We start from the raw sequence: 25820 nt of genomic DNA on the forward strand, positions 1-25820 counted from the left end.
CTCTTTGGAATCCTCTTCGGATGCCCCCGCTGAGGAGGTGCACTGTAAGAGATCATGCAAGAGGAAGCACGTCGATTCCCCTGAAGTATCCCTTACTGAAGATACAGATTACAATGAAGGGGAAGAGTCCCCACGGTCATCTCCTGAAGATGTCTACTTTGGAGATATATTAGAAATTTTAAAGCAGCTGGGAGACTAGAAGCCGACCAACCCTTCCTCTGAGGAGTCTGTATTCTTGCAGCCTTTCCGTGCTTGACCATCTACTTCCTGGGTGACCCTGCCTACAGATGATGTAATTCAGCTCATCGTGTAGTGAGCCTGGAAGAGTCCTTACACCATTGAACCTTTCCCCTGGAGACCAGACAAAATTCTCTCCCGTCCGGAGGACCACTGTCATTGCTCCAAAGGCTTTCCTTGACTGGGGGTGGGGACGGGATATGGAAGTCCAGTGAGATTAGTTTATGGTCTGATCTTACCAGTGAGGGGTTCACCTCTGGTGTGGAACATAGAGTCCCCATGTTGGTGATGACCAGGTCCAATATGTTGTCCCCTCTTGTGGGAGTGGTGACCAGTTGTACCATAATGTTTGAGTTTATAAATTCTAGGAACTGTTGGGCAAGGGTGTTGGGGCTTGAGTAGTTTTCCCAATCAATGTTTGGGTAGTTGAAGTTACCCAATATTATGGTGTTTGGAGAGATCTTCATATTCTCCAGTGTTCTCAGGAAAGCCAAGTGGGGGTTCCTGAGATTGGGAGGGTGATCTGTAGCAGGCTACAAACTGAAAGGCAGTTTTGCCCACTGTTAGTTGCACATGGATGGTCTCTGATGCTTCGTGCAGTGCCACTAACCTGGAGGTGTGGGTATCTTTGATGAACATGGATACTCCCCCTCCTTTTGTATTTCGGTCCGAGTTTTGGGGCCGAAAAGCATGGTATGAGTTATAACCTGGTAGTGCTGGGGTGCTCTCGGGAGCCTTGAACCAAGTTTCTGTTACTGCACAGATATCGATATTCTCCATACTGAGGAGAGCCTCGAGTGCATGCATCTTGAAGTTTAGACTTCTGGCGTTGAGTAGCATTACCCTTAGTTCTTTTCTCCTTGTGTTGTCTATGGAGGTGGGATTGTCTTTTGAGCCTTGCCTAAAAAAGGCACTATGGGGGTGGCAAGAGCCTTAGCCAGTATTCGAAAGCCCATGGGTGACAGGTGCAAGCCGTCCCTAGCGAAGCAACGTGGCTTATCGAGCATGTCATCCCAGGCTGACAGACACTGGATCCCCTTTGAATGACACCAATACTTTAGCCAATTGTTAAAATTGATCATTTTGTCTTTATACTGTGGCATCATTCTTGGTGAGGGCAAGATACTACTCAAGGTCAGGGTCATACCGGCCTGGGCTACATGATCAAAGAGCTCCTCTATGTCTCTTTTCATGTAGTCCAGGGAGGTACGTCTCAGGTCATTCACACCAACATGGACAATGACAGAGTCGTATTTATACTTGCTTTGGAGTGACCTGAGTACATGTGTTATGTGGTGGATCCTGGCACCCGACAGGCAGCTTACAGTGACCTTTTCCTTGTTCAGTCTGGTGAGTGGGATGTCAGTGTGTCTGACAATAGAGTCACCTATTACAAGTGTATTTGGTGTGTTGTTTAGCCGTAAGGGCTGTGACTGTGTGGCACACTGACTTTGTGAAATGTGTGATACGTGGGTATTGTTGTGGGGTAGCGGTTGCTTGGATGTCTGCTTTGGAGGTCTCTGCTGCTTTGGCAGATTTTTATTTAGAGCCTCCAAGTATGTTTTTGTGTGTTTATGTGTTTGGTTTGCTGATGCAATAGGTCTATCTGAGACTGGATTTGTGGTGTGAGTGGTTACCTTCTCCTCCTGACTGACTGTGCCAGTCTTGGGTTGAGAGAGCTCAGCCTCCAGTTTGGCTGTATAGTTGCATCTTTCACATATATTTGAGCTTGTTGGGAGGAGGAGAGGGTGGTCTGTGTACATAAGGCAGTTGTAACATTGCCTCAAGAATCCCAGATTCACTAGCTGGACTGGAGAGTAAACCTGAAACTGTCTTTTGGACATGCCAGAATAGTATAAGGAACTGCTTATTGACTGATCAGAAATGACCGTACTTATAAAGAGTATAAGTGTTTGTCTTTGTTTGATAATTGGGCAAACTCGATCTGAGGACTGGAGGGAGGTAGCAGGGTATTATGGGTAAGGGAGAGGAGCTTGGAGCTCGGATCTCTAGCTTGGAAAGCTGCCGGCTCGGATCCAGGACGGATCCGATACCCACAGGTTGCTGACAAATGAAGTTACCTACTCAGATGGAACGTTATGGTGAGTACATAACTTCTTTTTTCCTCCTCTACTGAGAGGCCATGAAGGTTTAAACATGCGCATTCTTCAGTGGATTCTAATGGTCCAGTGGTGCCCGATTTCCTACCACCCTGCACCCCCAGTTGTCATTATTCAGCTAATCAAGGCTGATTCCCAATGGTGGCTGACATCTCCCACTGTCTCTTTCTTCACAGTGTCAGTAGTTACCATGGACACATCCTCTTTGGACTGAGGGACATTTCCTGGAAAGGATGGTCCCAGTGCTCAGGGAATGAGACGTCAAACCAATCTTCATATAAACATCCTGGAAATGAGAGTGATGGTCTTAGTATTATGGGACTTCCAGGATCTTCTTCCTCAGGAAGTGATTTCCATTCAGACTGAAAACTTGTCTTAGTGTGGTATTTGAACAAGCAAGGTGGAACCATATCTTACCCCATATGCCATGAAGCCATGATGGTTTGCCAATGGGCAATCACTTTCTGATAACAGCATATGTTCTGGAGAGGGCCAGCTGTCTTACTGACAAGCTCAGCAGATCCATTTTAATGCTTAAGGAGTAGTCATCAAATCCATCGGGAGCTGATAAGCTATTTGACCACTTGGGGCCAGCCTTGTGATCTCTTTGCATCCTCAACCAACATGAAATGCAGCAGCTACTTCTTCCTAATCCCTCCAGATGGAAAGTTGCCAAGAGATGCTGTAGTTGGACAGTGGGTCACTTTTCTTCCCATACTTCTGATGCCCAGGCACTTGCAGAAAGCAATACTATACAAAGCAATGGTGATACTCATTGCCTTACACTGGCTATGGCAAATTTTGTTTCCCTTGCTCAGTCCTCACTTGATAAAACATCCATTGCTTCTGGATCCCGGGTCTACTATATTCCTGCGAAAGCTGAATCTGTCGAATACAATTTGTGCGAACCATAACAAGCAAAACACGAATACGTCAAACTCAATAAACCGCAAAATTCTAAATCTTGATCTCTCATAGTTGGCCAACCCCACTGCCCGCAACATACTATCTACCGAAACACAGTAAAAAACAACACATACACACACTAACCAAAACCCTACTTCTAACCCTAAAGTAAAGCACCAAAACTCTACTTCTAACCCGACACTAAACCCTACATGCACAACTATCTATGCACTATTCTTAACTCCTCCCTAACCCTAAGGTCCGTAACTACTGCACACTTACTCCACTGAGCTATACCCAAACAAACTAAATATTCCACACACATACACTTAACAAAACCCTACACTAAACCTTACATACATTACCTATTTATGCACTTACCTTAACCCGCAGATCTGTAAGTATCAGACACTTACCTTACGGAGCTATTCCGCAGACGGGCCAACTATGCAAATTCGATATTTTCACTTTTGCAGTTTTGTGCGTTCAATGTACTAGCGTTTCGCTCGTTATGTATCATGCAAATTGTAATTGATGGATTCAGCTTTCAAGGGAATAAAGTAGACCCCTGGATCCCCACCTGGATCTTCTGTTACACCCATCCAATCAGCCTCACCTGGGTTTGCTCAGTTTGAAATTAACCACTTGGTTTTTCCAGCTCCCTTAATGACTAAAGACACTCTGATCCCAATAATTTTCAGACTAATTTCTGTGTGTCAGAAGGATTCTACTCTGAGTGTGCAAAAGTGAATGGAAACATTTTTATATAGGCAACTAATCAAACATTGATCATTTTTTTGCTTCTATTCCTGAGATTTTGTATCTGCTTTTGGAGTTGTTGACTGAAGATTCAGCTTCTCCACAGTGAAAGTTCTTTTAGCTTCTATATCATATTTTCATAAGAGCATTGACTAATCCCATTGCTTTTCATAAGTTATATAAAGACTTTCTGAAAGGAAGCTTTCTTTTCTACTCTACCATAAAGGATCTGTTTCTACCTGACGAAAATGCACTATGAGCTATCTCTGTATAGCACAACTAAAATTTATGTCAAGGAAGACTCTCTTTGGTGTGGCAGTAATGTCATCCAGAAGACTTTTAGAATTACAAGCCTGCTCTTCAAACCCTCCATACCTCATTTTCCATAAAGATAGTTTTTCCTTACAAAATAATACTTTTCTATGCAAGGTTCCTGCAGACAATAACCTGAACCACACACTATACATCTTCTGGTCTTCTTCCTCTATCCTTCTAATTGTGGAGAGTATATTCTTCACACCTTGGGTGTGCATAGATAGTTGAGATTATTCCTTCACATGACTAAACAAATCCAAGGAGAGAAGGAAATGTTATCTCCTTTGCCCCACCAAACTTGATTAAAATGTGTTAAACCATTTCCAGGTGGCTATCAAGTTGTATTTCATTTTTGTATCCCTTACAAACAAATCATTGATAACCAAACCAAAAGCTCTACAAAGTTGCTCGTTACATCCACAGTCTTTTTTGAGAATTCATCTGTGGATGAAATTTGTACTGCAGCAAAACTAGTTTATCTTGCAGACTTTTGCCAAACACTATAAATTAGATATATTGTCTGTATTGTGTAGGTCTGAGGCTTCCTTTGGAGAACAATCCTGAAGGCTATTCTGTCATGGTGCCACCCAGGGTTTTGAGTAGCTTGGGATTCTGTCTCAGTCAGATTGTATGGGCAGGATAAATAAATTATGAAAGTTTTATACCTACCGTAACATTGGATCCTTTCATCCTAGTCCATCAGATATGACATCTGTCCTTCAACCCTCCCTTCCAAATTGTCATTCTCCTTAGGACCTGGCAGGCTATCCAGAAGCTCTTCTGCTAGTTTCTCCTTTTTTTCCTGTATCTGTCATATCATTCCTTTGTTAGCCATCAGACTTGATCTGAAGAGAGTTAGTATCTTAGAGGATTATGGGAGGGAAACAATTTTAAAGGGGGGTCGAAGTTTGGAGCACTAGCAAGGGCACCCATCAGTTGTATCAGACTAAGATGTAAGGATCCAGTGTTGTGGTAACTCCATCAATTCATATTTTTCATACTTGTGTAATTGTCTTTGTAAGGGAGTGCAACAGCACAGTGGCTGATGTCTCATACTGAAGCTGACATCAGTCCCAGCACATATCTGCAAAGTGCAGCTGCTTTGTATATGTTTCAGATATACAGATGATGTCATTTGTGATAATTTGGTTCATATCTCTGGAAAGGAACATGACAGTATAATGGATGATGCTTCGTTTTGAAGCTCACATCATTGTAGATAAACTGTCCATTAATGCAACCTTTATTTAGTACAGCTACTGAGATGTAAGCACTTGTTTGTTTGTCAGATTAATATGCTATTTTTCATATTTTTGTCAATAGCTTGTGCTTAGAGGTTGAGTTACGATAATTGTCACTGTTCATCCTAAGCTGTTAGTTCACTGTGGTCCCTTCTTATCTCCTTGCAGAATGCAGCTGTAGAGCCCATCTTTTTGTAGTCTTCAAAGTGCTTGATCCTCCTTTTCTTTTTTTTTTTTTTTGGTCAGACTTAAATGTAATGCAGAGCACAGTCCCTGAGACTGATCTTTTTGCACTCTTCTTGTCTGAACCTTCACACTGCTAGCATTCTATCCTCTAAAAAACGTCCCATCATTTAATTTTATCCCCCCACTAGCCCCTTCAGTTTAGACAGCCTTCTGTGTGGGACAGAGAAGAATGCCTTTATGATGTTTAAAAGTATGACATCAGATTGTACCCATTGTTCATGTCTCCTGAAATTGTTTTGCAAGTGTGTCAGTTTCATCTGCTATCATGAAATCACATCGTTTAGATCTTACAGAAAAGTAGCCATCCTTTCTGTCAGGACCTTTGCCATGAGGTTTCATGCTGCAGATCAAACTTGCCATAGTTTAGATCTTATGGCTCCTTATTTGAGAAGTGGTGGTATAGTGGAACATCTCTAGATGTTGGCAGTCAAGCCTTCAAACAGGAATCTGTTAATCTGTGAGTGGATGTATAGTGTCCTGCCTCTCTTTTTCTGATGCCTTTTTTTTAAACACCTTGAGTAAATTATCACTTAAGGCAAAAGCAGATATGCATTAACAGTAAAGAAAACAAACCATATTAACATTTTTTCAATTACATACATTATAAATCACATATCTTTTCTTTCTTTGTAACTATCATCAGTCCAGCATTACATGAATTGTTGTATTTCTGCCTTCCCTTAAACCTCGCTCCTCCATCAGAACATTACTCTGCGTGTATTGTTCCATCCTCAGTTTCTATTTTTATTATGTAATTTGCTCCTTCACTTTTCTAAAGATCGCTCTTCCAGTTCTTTTATCTCTCTTATACTAGTACTCCAAATACAGTTGTAGACTTTGATTTCCATTTTCTAGTAATCACTTTTTTGGCAGCCAACATAATTAATTTGCTGTGTGTATGCAATTCAGATCCTGTGTCCCAGCTCAAAATAATGATTTTCTTAGCTACATTTTCTCATCCAGTATTTCTGAAGTACTCTGTATGGAATTTTTGAAATCTCCAAACTGATTACACTCCCAAAGCATGTTTCCAGTTACCTCTTTCTTCACTATCACACCTCCAACATTTGCCATCTGCCTGATGAAAATTCCTTTGAAGTCTGCTTGGGATATAAAAATATTTATGCAGACACTTTCAAGCAGAGATCAAATGTCCTGCCACCTTTTTGAGGCTTTTGATGGGGTATCCCATCTGTTCCCTTAACTTTAGTTTCATTTAGATTTAGAATCCTCACATCTAAATAGGCTGCCTTTTATTTATAAAAGAAGATGTGAACAATTCATTGAGAATCTTTGTCTGCTGCCCATTTTACCATTTAACTTTCCTTCATCAATTTTTTTCTGCTGTCACTTCTCTCTTCCTGACTCCTACCTAAATTGTTTTCTTCCTTTATCTATTTGGATGGATTCATTTCCATCTTTTCCTTCATCCTTCTTTCTTTATATCCAGTGTTCCTGGCTTCATCGCAGTCTCTTTACCCTAATCACTTCCCTGCCTTCATTTTCTTTATACATCTCTTGGTTTCTCTTTAAGCCACATGGGTTTCTTCCATTTATATTTATTGTGTATGTGTTAATCGGGTTTGAGCACTGATCTCCATGGAACTTTTTCAGACCTAGCCTGGGAACAGTGGTTAAGCGACCTGGTTAGAGTCACACATTTAGGCAATGGAGGCTGGTTGAATCAAACCCTGGACCACAGGACTATAGGAAACAGCTTGTTAATAGCTCTTCAATACTCTGCACAATTGCCAGACTACCAATTTGTCTTCCATTTTGGCCGTTCCCTTCTGTCATTCCTTTCTTTATAATTCATGTTTTCTCACACATGCTGCATCTCAAGGCTTTTTCCTTCTGGACATAGGACCCCCACCCCCAGAGTCTTATACTACAGTTCTGATTCCTAGCCTCCTTTCATTATCCTAAGAGTAACTCGTACTAGAAAATGGTCATTGTCTGCTAGAAATGCACTAAATGTACCTCCCTCCAATTTGCACAGCACAGTATCCAGGGTACTGTGTGTTCTGTGACTTGCATACTGAACGTAATGCTTATAAAATATTTCTTCTGGAGGTTGTTTACATCCTTATGTGCTCTTCACTGACTTAAAAACTACATGCCTCGATTTTAGCATGCATTTGGGAAAATAAATTTCATCATAGAGTTACAGCTTTTAAAGTCTGCATCCTTGTAAATGGAAGATTGTTTTGTTCTCACAAGTGTAGGTGCTCTGTTTATATGCTTTCATTATTCATTGCACAGTTCAGGCCCTATGGACAGATGTCTGTGGATGGGAGAACATAGAAGCTAGTCTGTTAGATGCAGCTTTCCATCCGGCATTTCTGTAGTACTCCAGCACTGACTTTGATAGCAGCTGAGTCGGTGGTTCACAATCCATACTATATACCAAGCCTGGATGTCCTGTAGGAAAACAACTCTGTACCAATACTCATTAACCTGATGCATCGCACTGTACAACAGCCCTGTAGACACTGCTGCAAAGAACCCTAGAAACTGGCAGTCATGATCCAGGTCAGGTCATACAGAAGTTACAGCATTTGTCAGCATCTAATTATATGGCCATGGATTCATTTGCACACATCCAACAGATGTGTAAAATGCCAATTCAAAACTTTTTGTAGTATATCACTGTAGTTCACATCCTTCACTAGGTAATTTACACTAGCCCCCCCCACACACACACACACACACACACACAGCACCTGAACTTCAACCTTTTAAGAAACATTCCACTGAGGGGATCAAGTCAAACAAAATCCCCACCTCCCATATATTGTTAAATTAAATTCTCAGTCTGAACCCCCAGTACTGAACATTTATGCCAGATGTGGCCAACAGATGGGTCAGCCCAGTTAAGTCTGCAGTTACTTCCTTTGTCTGGGACTTTTCGAGCAGCATCAGCTTTATGACAAGTTTTTCAGCAGTGTTTGCCTTTATGCTATGAAGTGTGTGCACGTGTTGATGCGGGTCTACTTCATAATATTGAAATTTCATAACGTTGAATTTCATAACATTGAGACCAAAACATCTAAATCCCAAAACAGTGAAAACCCAAAACATTGAAAACTCAGAACATTGAAAGTGTGCTTCATAACATTGAAAACTACAGTGCATATGTAAATAACATCCTCTCCACCTGTAACAACACGTAACTAACAAACACACGTAGAAATGTAGTAGAAAGTGTGTTTGTTAGTTAGGTGGTGGTGTAGGTGGAGGGGATCTTATTTACTTGTGCAATGTAGTTTTCAATGTTATGAAGCACACTTTCAATGTTCTGAGTTTTCAATGTTTTTAATTTTCGATGTTATGGTCTCAATGTTATGAAATTCAACTTTATGAAATTTCAATGTTATGAAGCAGACCTGCTGATGCATATTCTGCGTTGTTTCCTTTGCTTCTTGGATGGTAAAGAAAGTAAAATTGTATTTCTGATAAACTCAGCTAGTTTGTAAAAAGTTTTCACTGGTGTCAGATGATGTTTTTTTTTTTCTCACACAAAACTTTACCTGTGTGTTGATGAAAATAAGCTCTTTCGAAGCAGGAAAAATGAGGTTATGATTTGGTCTCTGGTGTCCGAGATGAAAAAATTAAAGCATATCATTACATTTGGTGCACCCATTTACTGAGAGAGCAAAATATACTGCAGTGGATATTTCAGTAAAGCACTTAATCACCAAAGAAGGTATGTCCACTTTAATAACTAGTGTTGGTGCTGTATTCTTGAAAGAGGGGAAAAATTGGATATTTGGCCAGCTGTTGTGGTATAATGGGATAAAATTTTAACAATGGCCAAAACAACCCATGTTTGATTAGCAGCTTGTGGTTTTGATGGAGCTGGCGGGGTAGGGCTTTGTATTAGAAAATACCTTGCAGGATGCTCAGTAGCAAGTCCCACCCAAACTCCACCCACCATCCACCAATAACTGAAAGTAAAGTGATATTCACACCGATGGTGACGTGAATATCCATTGTCTATTCGTAGTTTGCCCTTTTCTTCAAGGTAGTGCGATCTTGGAATTGGTATATTTAATTTGCGGGAGGTGTGGAGGGCAGAGTCCTCCCCACCCCCCCACCCCACACACACAGTGCCATACCTCTCAACCTCTTAGAGCAAAAAATCTGCGCAAAACCTAAATGATGGGGGGACAAATAGGGACACATTTTAACTATTGCTCTTAAAGCTTAGAACGTTGATAGAATAATAGGTTTTGCATTAGCATGAATTTTCTGAAGGATGTGGAGTCTTAAACTCAAATATTTGTCATTATTTAATGACTTCAATCCTCCGCTATTTACCAGAAAGGTGCAGATTTTAGGAGGAACACACTAAAAAATATGAGGCAAAAATCTGGACATTCTGTGAAAATCTGGACAGTTGAGAGGTAACATGTGGTGGGTGCATGGGAGCTTGCCCCCCTGCAAAAACAAAGGAAAAAATACTTGCAGTTTCTGTTCCATACCATGACATGCTTATTTCAGTCACTGAGGCTACGCCCACTTCTGCACAGACCGGCCTGTGAGGGACTTTTCTAATGCAATACTAGGGGGAGGATTTATGCTTCATTGTGGGAAGGTTATAGGAGCAAGGTAGAGCAGGATGTTTACTGCAGAGTCCTTCAGATGAATGGCAGGCTTTCAGCTTACCAGGCCGTCTCCTGCTGATAACCTTCATAGTGAGTATGTGAGGAATGTACATTTGCAAGGGAAAGACATTGTGAGCATCTACGGTGCTGCCGGTAGCTCATACCTCCAACACTGAGAGTGGAATAGGGATAGTAGCAAAGGCAGAAAACATCATGTCACTATGACAACTGCCCTGGATGACTACTGCCATCATACATGCTGTGAGTAACTCCACCAGAATGAAAGAACAAAAGCGCTCTGGTGCAGTAGGGAAAGGCCTGACAGATCAGAGTTTTGAATGTATTGCAAGTTTGATCAGATTATCAGAGATAGTATAGTTTCTGTGGTAAATTGCATACTTGTTTGTGAGCAAGTGTAATATTGTAGTCCCTGACATAGTGTTTGCTTTTGTGTTTAGCAGTCACATTTCTTTGAATGGGCAGCCACTGTGATGCAGTGGTTAGCGTTGCCGCCTCACAGCAAGAGGTTCTCTGGTTCGATTCTCAGTTGGGGTGCCTTCTGTGTGGAGTCTGCATGTCCTACCTGTGGTCGTGTGGGTTTCCTCTGGGTGCTCCGGTTTCCTCCCACATCCCAAAGACAATGCAGTAGGTGGATTGGACACTCTAAATTGGCCCTAGGTGTGGGTGTGTGCATGTGTGTGCCTTCTGTGGAAGGTTGGGCGCTGGGCTGGCAAATCGACACCGTAAAACTGCACTGCCAATCATGAGCGGACAGATGATCCGCTGTGGCGACCCCTAACCGGGAAAAGCCGAAAGAAGAAGTCACATTTCTTTGAATGGTTTTGTAAACTTAATTGTATGCAAGTTTCTTCATTAAAACTATTATTAAAAAAGGACAGAGAAACTAGTGGTCTTAAAACTTCATTGATGAGCTCAGTCACAATAATTCACAAAAATCATGAAACCTAGTTAGTGTTTCAAGGCAACAAACCTTTATTCATCACAAACAAGTGATCCTTTAACAAAAATCAGAAATGTTTTATAATGTTAAATATATCAGCTTTTATACAGTTAAAAGTTCGTGTGGAAAATCTATGCATTATTAAATTTAAAACAGCCTATTCAAGGCAAACAATATAAACAGGGCCGTAAAAAGTGCATTTGGAACAGCAAGTACCGACTCCCCTACACTATTACTGATTAGGTCAAACTAAATCTTAGTTAAGGAGAACACTATCTATTTGCAACCTACATTCCCAAATCAGGTATTAAGAAAAGCATAACATACACATAAAAAGACTGACTTTTAACTAAAGTCACTTTTGGCTAATGCAATAAAGCCTTCATCAGGTCTGTGACAACAACTAAAATCATATACATAGGTAGATAAATAAAAAGAGATTAAATAATAAAAAGAATGATATAAGAAAAAAAAACACATAGCTATCCAACCATAAACATTATCTAACCGAAACACTATAAATATATATCTGTCTAATAATATGTATTAGTGTGCATAAAGAGTTTATAGATCAGAAAAATGTAGAAAAAATTATTTCAGAAAAAAATGTTTTATTTACAGCTCAGTAAAAATTCAGTGTTTTGCATTAAAAAAAATCTGAGATGACAGTTTTCATGTTTACAAACTCATTACCATGAAGTACTGGTATAATTTCCCTATTCACCATACTGGTGGATGCTCATGCACACTTTTATACATTACTAGTTTATTCATCTACTGATGTTCTTCGTGTTTCACTGTTGCAGTCATCACATTTGGGTTATCCCTGCCAGGGTAGCCTCAGTCAGCCCGAATACCAGAGGCTTAGTATTTCTGCATCGGTTTGCTGTCAGGTTGTCAGTAGTATAAAGTAAGGCAGCCGACGCCATTACATCAGTCTTTCTTGCCGAGGAGCCCGAAGGAGAAGCAGTTCGCAGGAGTGCCGGTCAGCCACTACCTGTTTTTCCTTTTCCGAACCGAAGTTGGAGACTTCTAAAGTTAAGTACCCCATTGGGGACCCTTATTTCTTGCTCTATCCGATGTCAGAAAAAGTTAACAACTGTCTCGCCTGTGGAAAGCAAATACCACACAGAGACTTTCATTCTTACTGCGTCACTTGCTTAGGCCCAGAACACTATGTTCCCTCGCTATCGCTTTTGTCCTTTGTTCAACGCCAGAACTATACGTCATTGGGCCCTTATTGTAGCTAGATATTTTCGCTCTCAGTCCTCGATTTCTGATATGGCTTTGGTAAGCCATCTGACATTAGATCTTTCAAAAAAAACGTAAGGATAAAGACAGAGACAGACCACACAGGTCCAAACCTTCCAACGAGGCTTCCATTAAGCTAGTCGTCAGTTCTCCGGTCCTCGGTGAGGTGCTTTCGCAGCCCCTGATGCCCGCTTCTGTGGATTCGCAGGCGGCTACTGAGACTCTTTCAGATTATGGTATGCCGCAAAACTCTTCATCGACTAAGGATTCTGCGGATGTCTCTACCTTGGATGGGTCCAGAGCCGCTGAGCAAGCACCGGCTTCCGAGGAAGTACTTCGCACTACCGATTCTCGACACAAACCGACGACTTCTTTCGCATCTTCTGTTCTTGCGAAAACTACCGAGTTTCTAAGGCTTAGGGTACGAACCACACCCAAGAAACTGACGACCCCATCTCAGGCATCTGCTTCCTTGCCTCAGTCTGAAATGCTTAAAATGCCGGAAGACCTTATAATGTTGATCAGGGGAAGCCAAGCTACCCCTTCCAAAAGAAATAGATTTGTCCCCAGTAGTCTTATCTGAACAGGAGTCTGATGACTCCGATGCCTCTGAATATGAAGACCTGCAACCCCTTTCTGATTATGAGGATTCTGACGTAGAGGAATCCATTCCTTCAGCCTCTCCACCCGAAGATTTTTCCTTTTAGGAAACCCTTCATACTTTAAGGGAGCATTTCCAATGGGAATGTCAGGACTACCCTCAGTCTAAAAAGAGACGCAGGGAATTTTTAGATCTTGTATAAAAAACACAAGTTCAGTCCCAGCAAGGCAGCAAAAAATATAACTTCCAAATGGAAATAAAAATAAAGTTTAATCACACAAGGTAAGCGCTTTCACGGTTGGTAACCACTTCATCAGACGACAGCACATTGACACAATACAGTTTAAAAAGCAGTAATAGCCAATGAAAAACTCTGTTTAATTAAGGAGTAAAAAACAATTACAGCATTTAAAGTGCTAGTATCTAATAAACACTAAAGAATCTCTAGTGCAAAAAAATCCAAGTATGAAGCATAATCTACACAATCACAACTTTAAAAATACTCATATGGTATTAGTGTTTAAGTGGTGTCTGTTTTAAAAATGGTTTTAATGCAACTATGTCATTAATCCCGGGGTGGGTGTCAGCCTTGAAGAATAAAATCCATTTTTGTTCGCATGCTTCTGTCTTACATTTCAAGTCACCACCCCTATTCTCTTCTGTTACTACTTCTAAAACAAAAAACTCAAAATAATGATCTCGGCTTACTTCAATTACATGTCTAGCTAAAGCCCTAGTACTCTTGCAATTCCTGATGTCACGTAGATTTTCTAAAATCCTGTCCCTAAAGGGACGGTTCATTTTCCCAATATAGTAGGCATCACATGCTACACACTTATAGTACACAATATTCTTAGTACTGCAGTCCACATAAAAGGGAAACTCAACAGAGCAACGGAGTGTTGGATGCACAAAGCTAGACACACTAGAAATATGTTTGCATGCCTCACGGTGTCTACATGGATAGCTACCAAACCTCTGGGACTTCAATGTCAAGCTTCTCCCTTTCCTGTAGCACAGTTGCTGTTTGACTGTCCTATTATACTTAAAAGAAAAGTTGGGTTTATCACCAATACCTCTGAAGTCATGGCTGGCGTACAGAATATTTTTCTTTATTATATTACAGCATATGGGCAGCCACGGTGGTGCAGTGGTTAGCATTGCCACCTCACAGCAAGAGGTTCTCCGGTTCGATTCTCAGCTGGGGTGCCTTCTGTGCGGAGTCTGCATGTCCTCCCTGTGGTCATGTGGGTTTTCTCCGGGTGCTCTGGTTTCCTCCCACATCCCAAAGACATGCAGTAGATGGATTGGACACTCTAAATTGACCCTAGGTGTGAGTGTGTGCGTGTGTGTGCCGTCTGTGGAAGGTTGGGCGCTGGGCTGGCAACTCGACACTGTAAAACTCCACTGCCAATCATGAGCAGACAGATGATCCACTGTGGCGACCTCTAACCGGGAAAAGCCGAAAGAAGAAGAAGATTATATTACAGCATATATTCACATCACTCGAGAAGGTTAATGGAAACCTAACCTTCCTAACATTACTTTCTCCTTGAAGCAAGGAGGGTGTGGGTGTATTAGAGAAAAATGGTTTACCTCTGGTATTCCTATGTAAAGATACAAGCCTAATGCATTCATCTACCTATCTCTCACTATACCCTCTCTCTGCAAAGTTATGCTTGAGTTTATCAAATGCTGTTTTCAACTCGTTGTCATCACTATGTAACCTCATCAACCTCAAGAATTGTCCTTTAAGTATATTGCGTGGAATGTGTCTAGGATGCATGCTCTGTCTATGTAGCATTTTCCCTCACAACTTTCCTGTATAAATCTGTGTAGAAGCTACCCAATTCATTCTTACTAACAGTCACATCCAGAAATGAAATACTAGAGTGCGAGTAAGTTACAGTAAACTTTTAGATCTTCCACAGCACAGACCCCTGGCCATTTCTCCTGTCCTGGATGTTGTGGATGATGTTTTCATGGTATCTAGTTTAACTCCTGACACCCTCCCTCCTGCTCCCAGGAAACCTGACCGGTATTGCAGAGTCCCTGACTCTCACAAATTTCTTTTCAAAAATCCTACTGCTGACCCTGAGGTTATCTCCCAAGGGCCTAAAGGAATTAAAACAATTTCTGCTAAGAATCCCAACCCCTCAGATAGGGATTCCCGAGCATTAGACAGATGCTACTCTTGCTATTAGAGCACTAAATTGTTAGTTCCATATGCTAAAATTCCAGCAGCATACCATGGAACTCCTCAAACAAAACTATCAACTTTTCTTGCTTGTGCAGAAAATAGAGTTGCAAGACTTAATGCATTCTGCAAGTCAAGTAACTAAGCACACCTTACACTGTGGGTTTGATGCCCTAGAAGCATCTTGCAGGGCTGCAGTCACCGGTTCTGTCCTTAGAAGGCATGATTGGCTTAAGGAACAGCCCTTGCCAGACCATGTCAAATCTAAACTATTGGATGCACCCTTGCACAAAGGCAACTTATTTGGCACCAAAGCAGAGGAGGTCGTAAAAAAGATGGAAGAAAAAGCTGAATCTATGCAGACAGTTAAGGATTTCCTGCAGGTCCAGCCACCCAGGTTCAGTAGGCATTGTCCCTCCAAACACTGGTCCTTTCCTGCCCCCTCCAGGTCAGTTCAGCCCAGACCCCAGGGAAGCAGACCCCCCAGACAACAGCCACAGAGAATGCAGAGATCAAAGCAATGGAGTACCTCCACTTCCAAACCAGAGATTGCATAGCCACCCTCTCATAGTAAGAACTCACAATGACTCTCCACTTCCACCCTCTCCCTCTGCCCACCTGCACTTGCCCCTGGGAGGGGAAACTCTCCTTCCACGCAAGCACCTGGGCCACCATTACCAACGACCGCTGGGTCCTCAAAATAGTGTCCCAGGGATACTAATTTTCTTTCCAAACTCTACCAACCCCAAAAGGGTTCCCAGATCTACCTCCAAACCAGTGGGCAGAGGCCAAAAAGCTAAGTCCTTTCCATGCTCTCCATGAGGGCAATAGAGCACGTTCCTGCAGAACAGATAGGCCAAGGTTTCTACTCCAGGCTCTTCCTGGTACCCAGAAAAGAGGGCACCTGGCACCCCATCCTTGATTTATCCATTCTAAATACCTTCCTGGTGATGCCAAAATTCAAAATGCTCACCCATCAGCAACTACTACCTATGCTTTCCAGTGATGCCTGGCTAACCTCCCTAACCCTAAAAGAGGCCTACCTACACATCCCAATCAGGGAAACATGCAGGAAATATCTAGGTTTCAGGCCAGGATCTCTGCGCTTCCCTTTGCCTTATCTACTGCTCCCAGAGTTTTCACAAAATGCCTGGCTCCTGCTATTGCTTTTTGCAGGCAAAGGAATATTCAAATTTATCCATACTTAGACAACTGCCTAATTCAAGTCGACAGTCAGGAAAAGCTGCTCAAGCACCTGGCCTTTGTAAAGGACCTACTGACTTCCCTAGGGTACACTATCAGCGAAAAGAAATCCAAACTAGTACCCACCCAAAAAATTATATTCCTGGGAGCAAGCCTGGACACAGCATCCCAGATGGCATTCCTTACACCAGGAAAAGCAAACTTATCTGACAGCCTATTTCTGTCAGCTAGCCACCAGACCCCAGTTGTCCGCAAGGAAAATCCTGCAAGCCCTGGGGCTCAAGGCATCTTGCATTCTACTTATTCCATATGCCAGACTGCTTATGAGGAAACTTCAGTGGTACCTAAAAAGCCTTTGGTGCCAACACTCTCAAGACCTGGAAACTCCTATACCAGTGATACCTTGTCTAAGGAAAGATTTCCTTTGGTGGACAACACCCTGCTACCACAACAAGGGACTACCCGTCTCACCACCTCACGCCACCCAGACGCTCACCACAGATGCATCAGACTATGCCTGGGGTGCACACCTGAACGGCAGGTGCATACAGGGCCAGTGGAGACCACATCGAATACATCTGGACATCAACCAAAAAGAGATGTTAGCTGTCCAGCACACATTGACAGCTTTCAGACCCCTTCTGTCCCCAGGGGCTCTACTGATTAAAACAGACAACACCAAAGTGATGTGGTATATCAACAAGCAGGGAGGGACTCGCTCCTACCCTCTATGCAGGCTCGCCATGACCATTTGGCACACAGCCTCAGTCATGCAACTACACCTGTTAGCACAATTCCTGCCAGGCTCTCTAAACTCTGTTGCAGACAACTTAAGCAGAAATCTCCTGGACCCACACGAGTGGCAGCTAAACCAAAGAACCTTCACCCTTATAACTCAGAAATGGTGCACCCCGAAGATAGACCTCTTTGCTTCCCACTCCACTCATCAGCTCAGCAAGTTTTACACCAGGGAGCCTTACTGCAGGGCCTGTAAAGTTTATCCTCTATCTTTCCAGTGGATCAACCTCTCAGTCTATGCATTTCTCCCACTACCTCTCATTACCAGGGTACTGCTTAAAATAAAGGAGGAAAAACCAAGGCCAGTCCTGACTGCCCCAGACTGGCCGTTACAGCACAGCCCTCCCTACCTCTCATCCTGGATTACCTAGCTGGCCGCCTACACAGTGGTCTATCCTTTTCCTCTATTAAAATAGATTCCTCTGCTATCTCTGCTCATTTCACCACTGAGCAACCTCTTTTCTCACACCCTGTCATCAAACAGTTCCTCAGAGGGGCTAGCAACTTGAGGCCACCCAGAAGAGCACCTACCCCAGCTTGGGACCTAAACTTTGTGTTAGAGAAACTCACCCTACCCTGCTTTGAACCAGCGGCTTCAGCAGAATTAAAGTTTCTCTCATGGAAGACAGCCTTGCTTCTGGCCATCACTTCAGCAAGAAGAGTATCCGAGCTACAAGCACTAATGGCTGTAGAGCCCTTCATCATTTTCCATGCTGACAGGGTCTCCCTCAGGACTAACCCATCCTTCATGACAAAAGTGGTGTCCAGTGAAGCTCTCAACCAATCCATTCATTTTGCCCACCTTTTTCCCTAACCCACAAAACAATGGGGAAAGAGTACTGCACTCTCTAGATGTGCACAGACAGCTCAGATTCTATCTAGGCAGGACTAAATAATTCATAAAGACTGATTGGTTGTTAGTCAGCTTTGCTGCAGGGGGGCAAAGCCATATCCAAACAAACCTGTGTTTTAGAACATTTAATATTTAATTAGTAATTTAAACCAGGAAACTTATCAGTTGAAGTTTAATCTGCCATGTAGTTTCACGCTTTAAAAAAAATTTTAAAATCTCAGCTAGGAGATCAGTGAACAACTTCTAGTAAAAAAAACAAAAATGTCTTATATCTGTTTTAAATTTTTGGTGGGTTAGTCGTATTTTACTCTCATCTTTGTTTTAATGCTGTAATGATGTTTCTTGATTCTATCTTTTAAACAACGGGTGATCATGCCAACATAATATGCAGAACAGAACAACTAACATAAACTATATACCACCCTTTACAATCCAGCAGCACAGGTACCTTAAAAGGTATTATCAAATTCAATTTTTAAAATAAGGGACCTTCTGAAATAAACACATGTTACAGCTGGCTGCAGGCATGCATGCCCACATTACCGATGTGCTGATCGTTGGTGGTACAAGGAATCCTATTTTTTTCCAAAATTCTCAAAATTATAACAGTTCCCTGAAGACAAACTTGGGACCTTCACCCAGGTCCTTTTTATCTCTTTCGTTACCATTAATGATTTTCCAGTTGTCAATGTGCAAATACCCATTATAAAGCGTTTCTTTACGATGAATTTTACTTTATAACGTTCTTGATCTGTGACAAAATCATGTGATTAAAAAATTCACTTTAGTGCCTTCATAATAAAAATAAAACTTGATATAATCAATAAAAATAAAAATAATTGTAAAAACTCATTTTTTACCAAGGATCCCCTTTCATAATCCTGTAAAAATAATTGCGTAAATTCTAAAAAATATCATATAAAATTAAGAATCTAAAGATGAACTTCTGACTGCTGTCTAAAATTAACTAAATTCCTAAATTATGGAGCTGCTGACAATAATAAAAAATGCCCCCTAATAAGACTAAGGTCTACTTGACCTAAAAAAAATCTTAAAACATTTTGAAAAAAAAACTCACAATAAATAATTCTTGAAAATAAAAACAAAAAAAAAATAGATTTCTTGCGCTGTACAAAAACAGCGTCAATACTAAAAATAATCAAATACATGTTCAAAAATTAATCAGTAAACTAAAAATATGATGTAATGCCAATAAATGCCGAAATCATGATTCCTGGCATTTTTTCTAAAATTGCTCAAAAGGGCCATCAAAAATCATATTTTGATGAGATCATTAATCAATAGGCATGTCGAGACCACATGGCAATGTCTCCATGTTTGAAATCATGGAAGTGACATACGTTTTGTGGTCTTGAGCAAAAATTATTAGCAGCTTTTGTTATGTTTTCAAATTCCAAATTTCACCCCAATAAGTTTATTTAATAAACAAACATTTGCCTTCAGGATATAATTATTACACCCAAAATAAACCATACAGTTCGCACCTCCAGCTCCAGCTTTTTATGTAATAAAAAAAATTGGTTTAAACCCCAAATGAATTGAGTTCAAGGAATTTGGCTTTTTGAGGATATCAGGTATTTATTTACAGGAACATGATTTTGTTCCTTCTAGTGACATCATGTTCACAGTGCAGTTCATGTTTTTGCACAGAATTTTCCCCACTGGATTTTTTGGCTGTGTTTGAATTTTGGAATGAGTTATTTGGTTTGTTTATTTTATTAGACGCATTTTTGGGTTGACACAGAATTATCCTTTTAAATAACACGATCTTAAAGACCAATAATTTTACATCATTTTTAAATTTAATATTAAGTTTGCCATCAACTCCTCTGGTATGACACTGTGAGGGTAGTGTGTTTTCGACAGATGACATCTAAAAGAATGTTTTATTAACAGAATTTGCTATTGTTTTTTTTTTTTATAATTGGAGTTATATTTATTTATTGAGATATTAATCAGAACTATTACTGAAAATTATCAATGATTTCATTACAAACGGTCTATAAAGTTGATTCAATGGCGAAATGGTGTTAACCCATTTATAATGACCCGACGTTATGTGGAAATGAGACGGCCTCTTCTGATACCAGTTCTGATACATCTAAAAGAATTCTTTAACTGGAATTTTCGTTTGGAAAATAGAGAACATTTTGCTCAAGAGCAGTAAGAGAATAACCGTGTCCCAAGTGAAGATGAAGGACTTTGGTAACGTTGAGTGTGATTTGATCCAGAATTTCATCAACGAACCCACGACATAATTTTCTGTTGATGACACACCTGATTGACCAACTCCAAATTGGAATTTTTTTGTTCTGAATTTACGGTGAAATTGGCTTTTTTGAAAACCCGAAATCATACCTTACAGGCGAGATGATTGCCAAATAAAACAAGTATAATCATAAACGCTTATGAAGTGCGTTCTAAAGTTCTTCTTGCATATGTCGACCAAAATTATCGTTTTGAAAAATTATCACCGCTTTGTTGCTCGATTTACTTAAAACGGTAGAGTGTGGGCACGTTAGTATAACGTTTATGACCAGTGGAATAGATCATCTGATGATTTGTATTCTAGACAACATTAAGCGCTTCTCGCGAACTGATTCTAAGAAAAAACATGCAAAAAAGCGCAGCGAGCAGTTTTCTTACTACTGATGATATTAAATGAATTCAAGAATATTTTGTTTGCACAGAAATGGCTCATTAAAAGCGAAAAAAAATAAAGGAAATTGACAATATTAATATTAATTCATTATATAAATGTTTTCTAAAACAATTTTTACCTTTTAAACCCTTGATTTTATTTTTGAATTTTTTTGGCACATAATTGATTTGCAATAGGGTATTTATGTCGATTTTTTTTGTTTTTTTGTTTTGTGATGAAATTTGTTATTTATTTTTTTATTTTTGCGTTTTACGTAGCTTATGTTTTGTTATTTTCTTCACCTGGGTTGTTCTTTTTGTTTCAGTTATCAGTTCGGCTAATTATTTACCATATCCAAACAAACCATTTCCAAATGGATAGCACAATGCATCCATTTCTGCTACAAGCAACATGGGAAACCTTCCCCTAAGGGGGTCAGAACTCACTCTACCAGAGCAAATTCCACCTCTGCAGCTTTCCTCAGAGGAGTCCCCACCAGGGACATCCTGGAAGCTACAACATGGACATCTGTTCATACCTTCACCAAGCATTACCACCTGCCTATCTTCTTCAAATCCAGGGCAGGCTTTGCCACTGCAGTCTTGCAGGGCATCCTAGCCAGCTCCCAGTGTTCTTGACTGCCTCCACCCTTTTCCTCAGCTTTGGGAATCAGCCCAAATGTGATGACTGCAACAGTGAACACAAAGAACATAGTACAGTTCTGTACACTTACCATAAATATAGATGTTCGAGTGTATTCATTGTTGCAGTCCTGGTTTCCCTCCCTCCATCCCCCTTTTCTCACTCACTCTCTCTCTCTTATTACAAGAAACTTTCTGGTATTTACTTTCTACTGGTGGGTTCTTTCACTATATCCTGGCTCCCACTTGGGGGCTCCTGACAGGACAAGAAAAAGTGATGTAATGGCGTTGGCTGCCTTACTTTATGCTACTGACGACCTAACGTCAGTCCTGAAGCAACAGCACCTGACGCAGAAATACTAAGCCTCTGGTATTCGGGCTGACTGAGGGCTGCCCTGGCAGGGATAACCCAAATGTGATGACTGCAACAGTGAATACACTCGAACATCTGCATTTATGGTAAGTGTACACAACTGTACTTTTTCTATACTTGTGTGTGTTTTTCTACTGTTTTTTATTGAATGAGCATGTTTTTGGGGCTATAAACATGAAAACTGTCATGACAGTATTTTTTTAACTGCAGAACACTGATTTTTTCTGAGCTGTAAATACAATTTTTCTGAGCTATAAATAACTTAGTCTTTATGCACACTAATACATATTAGATATTATTAGATATATATTTATATTAATAGTGTTCTAGTTAGATAATGTTTATGGTTAGATAGCTATGTTTTTCTCTTGTATCAGTCTAGTTAACTTTTTTTTTACTTATCTATCTATGTATATGATTTTAGTTCTTGTCACAGACATTGGCTTTATTGCGTTAGTTAGCCGGAAGCAATTTTAGTTAACAGTCTTTTTATGTGTACGTTATGCTTTTCTTAATACCTGATTTGGGAATGTGGGTTGCAGATAAATAGGTATTGTTTCCCTTAACTAGGATTCATTTTAACCTAATCAGTAGTAGTGTGTGGGGTTGGGTACTTGACCTTTCTAAAATGCACGTTTTATGGCCCTGTTTATATTGTTTGCCTTTCATAGGCTGTTTTAAATTTAACAATACATAGATTTTCCACATCTACTTCTAAGTGTATGAAAGCAGATATGTTTAACATTGTAAAATATTAAATATTTCTGATTTTTCTTACCAAGGATTGTCTATCTGTGACAAATAAAGCCTTTTTGCTTTGCAACACTACCTAGGTTTCATGATTTTTGGGAATTGTTGTGACTGAGCTCATCAACGAACTTTTAAGACCACTAGTATCTCTGTTTTTTTTTTCCCTCAGCACTTGTGATGGTGAGGTTGGAACTAGACAGATTCCTAAGTTTTTTGTATTTTATATTATTAAAAAAGGCTTTTGGCTTATCAGGTGATTTTCAAGAGGGCCCTTTGTAGTGTGTACTGTGCCTCCACTTTCTTAAATCCCATACCCCATATGAGACATTTCCCATGTTTGTCTTGACACTAGATCCTTTGTAAATTAACTTCAGAATTGTAATACATTTTTGTCAGTTATATTCCCTTTTATTATTTCTCCTCCCCTCTTCAAGTTGGTGAAAGATATTTTGAAATAATATTCACCCGCTAATGCAGGCATAGGAACACAATCAGACGCTTGTATTCAAAGCATTGGATTCCATAATAAAATAAATTGCTGTCTGAGAGTGCATAAAAGGAACATACCAATGTACTCTACCTACTGCAGAGAGCCCCTTAAAGACCACCAGATACAGCAAGTGCAGTTCTGTTATTATATTTCAGACCATATCCTTTGTAACTGAAACACCTTATTTGCCTTAATTGTAGCAGTACATGTTCTTCATTGCCTTTGACAGTGGTTTCATGGTTCCTGCCTCTGGGCCCCAGGGTTTGCAGGACATGTTTACTAGGCTTTGAAATCTCTATTCTGTGTTCATCTTGAAATGGCTCACAACTTTTTTTAAGGGCATCCAACATCTGATGCTTGTTACACACTGTACACTACTTTAAAAACTTTCTTTATAGATACTTGTCTGCTAGTATAAAGTCTGGAACAAAGTAGCCCAAGTGAACATTGTTCAAAGTACTGGATGCAAGAGTGACTCTTAATATACATACAGTTATTGCTGTGTGCTGTCCTGACATTTGGGAGAAGTCCTTGCCTCTGTCTCAGAGAAGCAAGTTGAGAGTCAGAGGGGAGTCAGGAAGCCACTTCATGGAATACCAGTAATCTAAGATGTGTACTGTTTGTTTCATAAGAATGTCGGTGCATAGCAATCTTTAGCACACACTGAAATGTGAACATTGTCAGTGATGAAAACCAGGTTTTGTCTGCTGTAGCTTTTTAAGTCAGGGCTTATTCTGTGGATGTTTACATGTTAACTGAGATAACATTGTAGGATTGCGGTTGGTTATGTAATTACCTTCAGTTAGTGGATATGTTACCCCTTCCTGCAGTCATAGCTTTAGTGCTTTTCCAGTTTCACTTTTAGGCTATCTAGAGTATTTAATCATGTAATTCTTCCCATAACTTCCATTTTGGCTTCTGCAGGAAATAATCTGATTGCAGGCAACTTTCCTGCTGTGGATATTCCTTTGTCAAAGCTTAGAAGTAAAGTGGGTGTCTGGTTCAGATCTGTAAACTAGGAGTTGCAGAAGAATGCCTTTGCCAAGTTTGTATCATCATGTATTTTTCTAAAAGTGGTGTATTCTTGAAAAACCTATTGAAAAGGTATATATTTGCTTAACATAACTTATACAATAGTTAAACAATTATGGTATTCATTTAGTGGATTACCTATATTTAGTGAGAGTTTGTTATAAACTGAAATACTTTTTAAAAAATGAAGTTATAAATATATGTACTTCTAATAGTTGACTGACTAGAAGACTGTTAATTGTTTGATTTTAGGCCAGCTTTTACCAACTGTGTTCAAATGCCACGCATGGGGTATCCTGCATACACTACTGGAAATGTTTAGTTATCGCATGCACCATATACAGCCGCATTACAGAGTACAGCTTTTGAGTCATCTCCATTCCTTGGCAGCTGTACCACAGACCAACCAGAACCAGCTTCATCTTTGGTAAGTTAGCTCATCCAGTTTTCTAAGTGTTAGTATAGGCCACACTGTAACTTTAACTCTTTTAATCTGCATCATTGTGTAACAACTGTTGTCCTCACCCTTCAGAATATTTCTGGCAGGATTTTACTTTTAATTGTCATTATAATATTTATTAACCATTATTGGTGAAATATTTGAGAAGGTGTGGTGATATCCCTTCAGGTGTTTTCCAAATAAATACATGATCTAGTTAGTAAATAAATTTCAGTGAAATTCTACATGACTTTCTGTGGTAATTAGGCTACTCTGGCATGTGCTATAATATGTAATGTCTTTCCATATCACTATTGCACTATTCTTTACTTAAGGGAATCTCCTGCCAAGGATAGCCCAACATTTGGCCAGTATACCAAAGCCTTCAGCTCTTATATGCGCCGTTTTTCATATGTATGTTCCCTGCACACAATGTAGGGTATAAAGGTGATGTACAGCTGCAGGTACTCAGAACTTCTTTGCTAGCAGTCCAAATGCCATTGTCGAGCATTGGTCTGAGTACCCTTCTGCTATGATGGTTAACAAGCCATTTTTTCAGGTAAGTTCACCATTGGGGTTTCTACTCTTTCTTCTAATTTGGTTATTGTGTTTGTCATCCAGAAAGGGAAAATTTCAGTGTGGGAGGCAGATTCCCCATAAAGACCATCACAATTAGTATCTTTTTTGTTTGGGTATTTTCCACGACCATACACAGTGTTCTGTCTGCCAGACATTCATACCCAAGACCCTCCAAAGTCATCTATCCTCCTTGATCATTTACCTGGACAATCAGTGTCTTAAGTTGTTGACTCAGGGTGCTGTGGCAGAATCCTCCCATTGCAAGGGCCAGCCGTCTACAAGACGGTGGCCAAAAAAGTTGCATCTCATCTGGCTGCTGCCCCCCCCCCCCCCACAACGTCTCTCTCGTGGCTGGTGAAAGCCCGGAGGACTGTCTGGTCTGGTGGTTGCTTCGGATTCCTCTGCCGTGACCCTGTCGCAGGCCAGCATGGACCCGGTGTCTTGCTTGTCCACGGAGGCTTTTCAAACATTTGTGCCTGACATTGAGGAGGGAACCACAGCTGCTTATATCCAAAGAACAAAGGGGGGATTCTTCAGGTCTTAGTAAGTGAAGAGATTC

General features: G+C 40.5%; 1 protein-coding gene across 1 annotated transcript in view; it reads left to right on the top strand.

Annotated features, from left to right (window-relative positions):
• The window catches only part of MED23 (mediator complex subunit 23), a 1483999-nt gene that overhangs the window by 881920 nt on the left and 576259 nt on the right, over positions 1-25820 (top strand). The window contains exon 10 of the mRNA XM_044067991.1: positions 24496-24670. Coding sequence (XP_043923926.1) covers positions 24496-24670 — 175 coding nt within the window. The remainder of the gene's footprint in view (positions 1-24495; positions 24671-25820) is intronic.

The sequence above is a fragment of the Protopterus annectens genome, chromosome 1.part0 (assembly GCF_019279795.1).
Source record: "Protopterus annectens isolate FY-2018-M chromosome 1.part0, PAN1.0, whole genome shotgun sequence".
In the NCBI taxonomy this organism is placed as follows: domain Eukaryota; kingdom Metazoa; phylum Chordata; order Ceratodontiformes; family Protopteridae; genus Protopterus; species Protopterus annectens.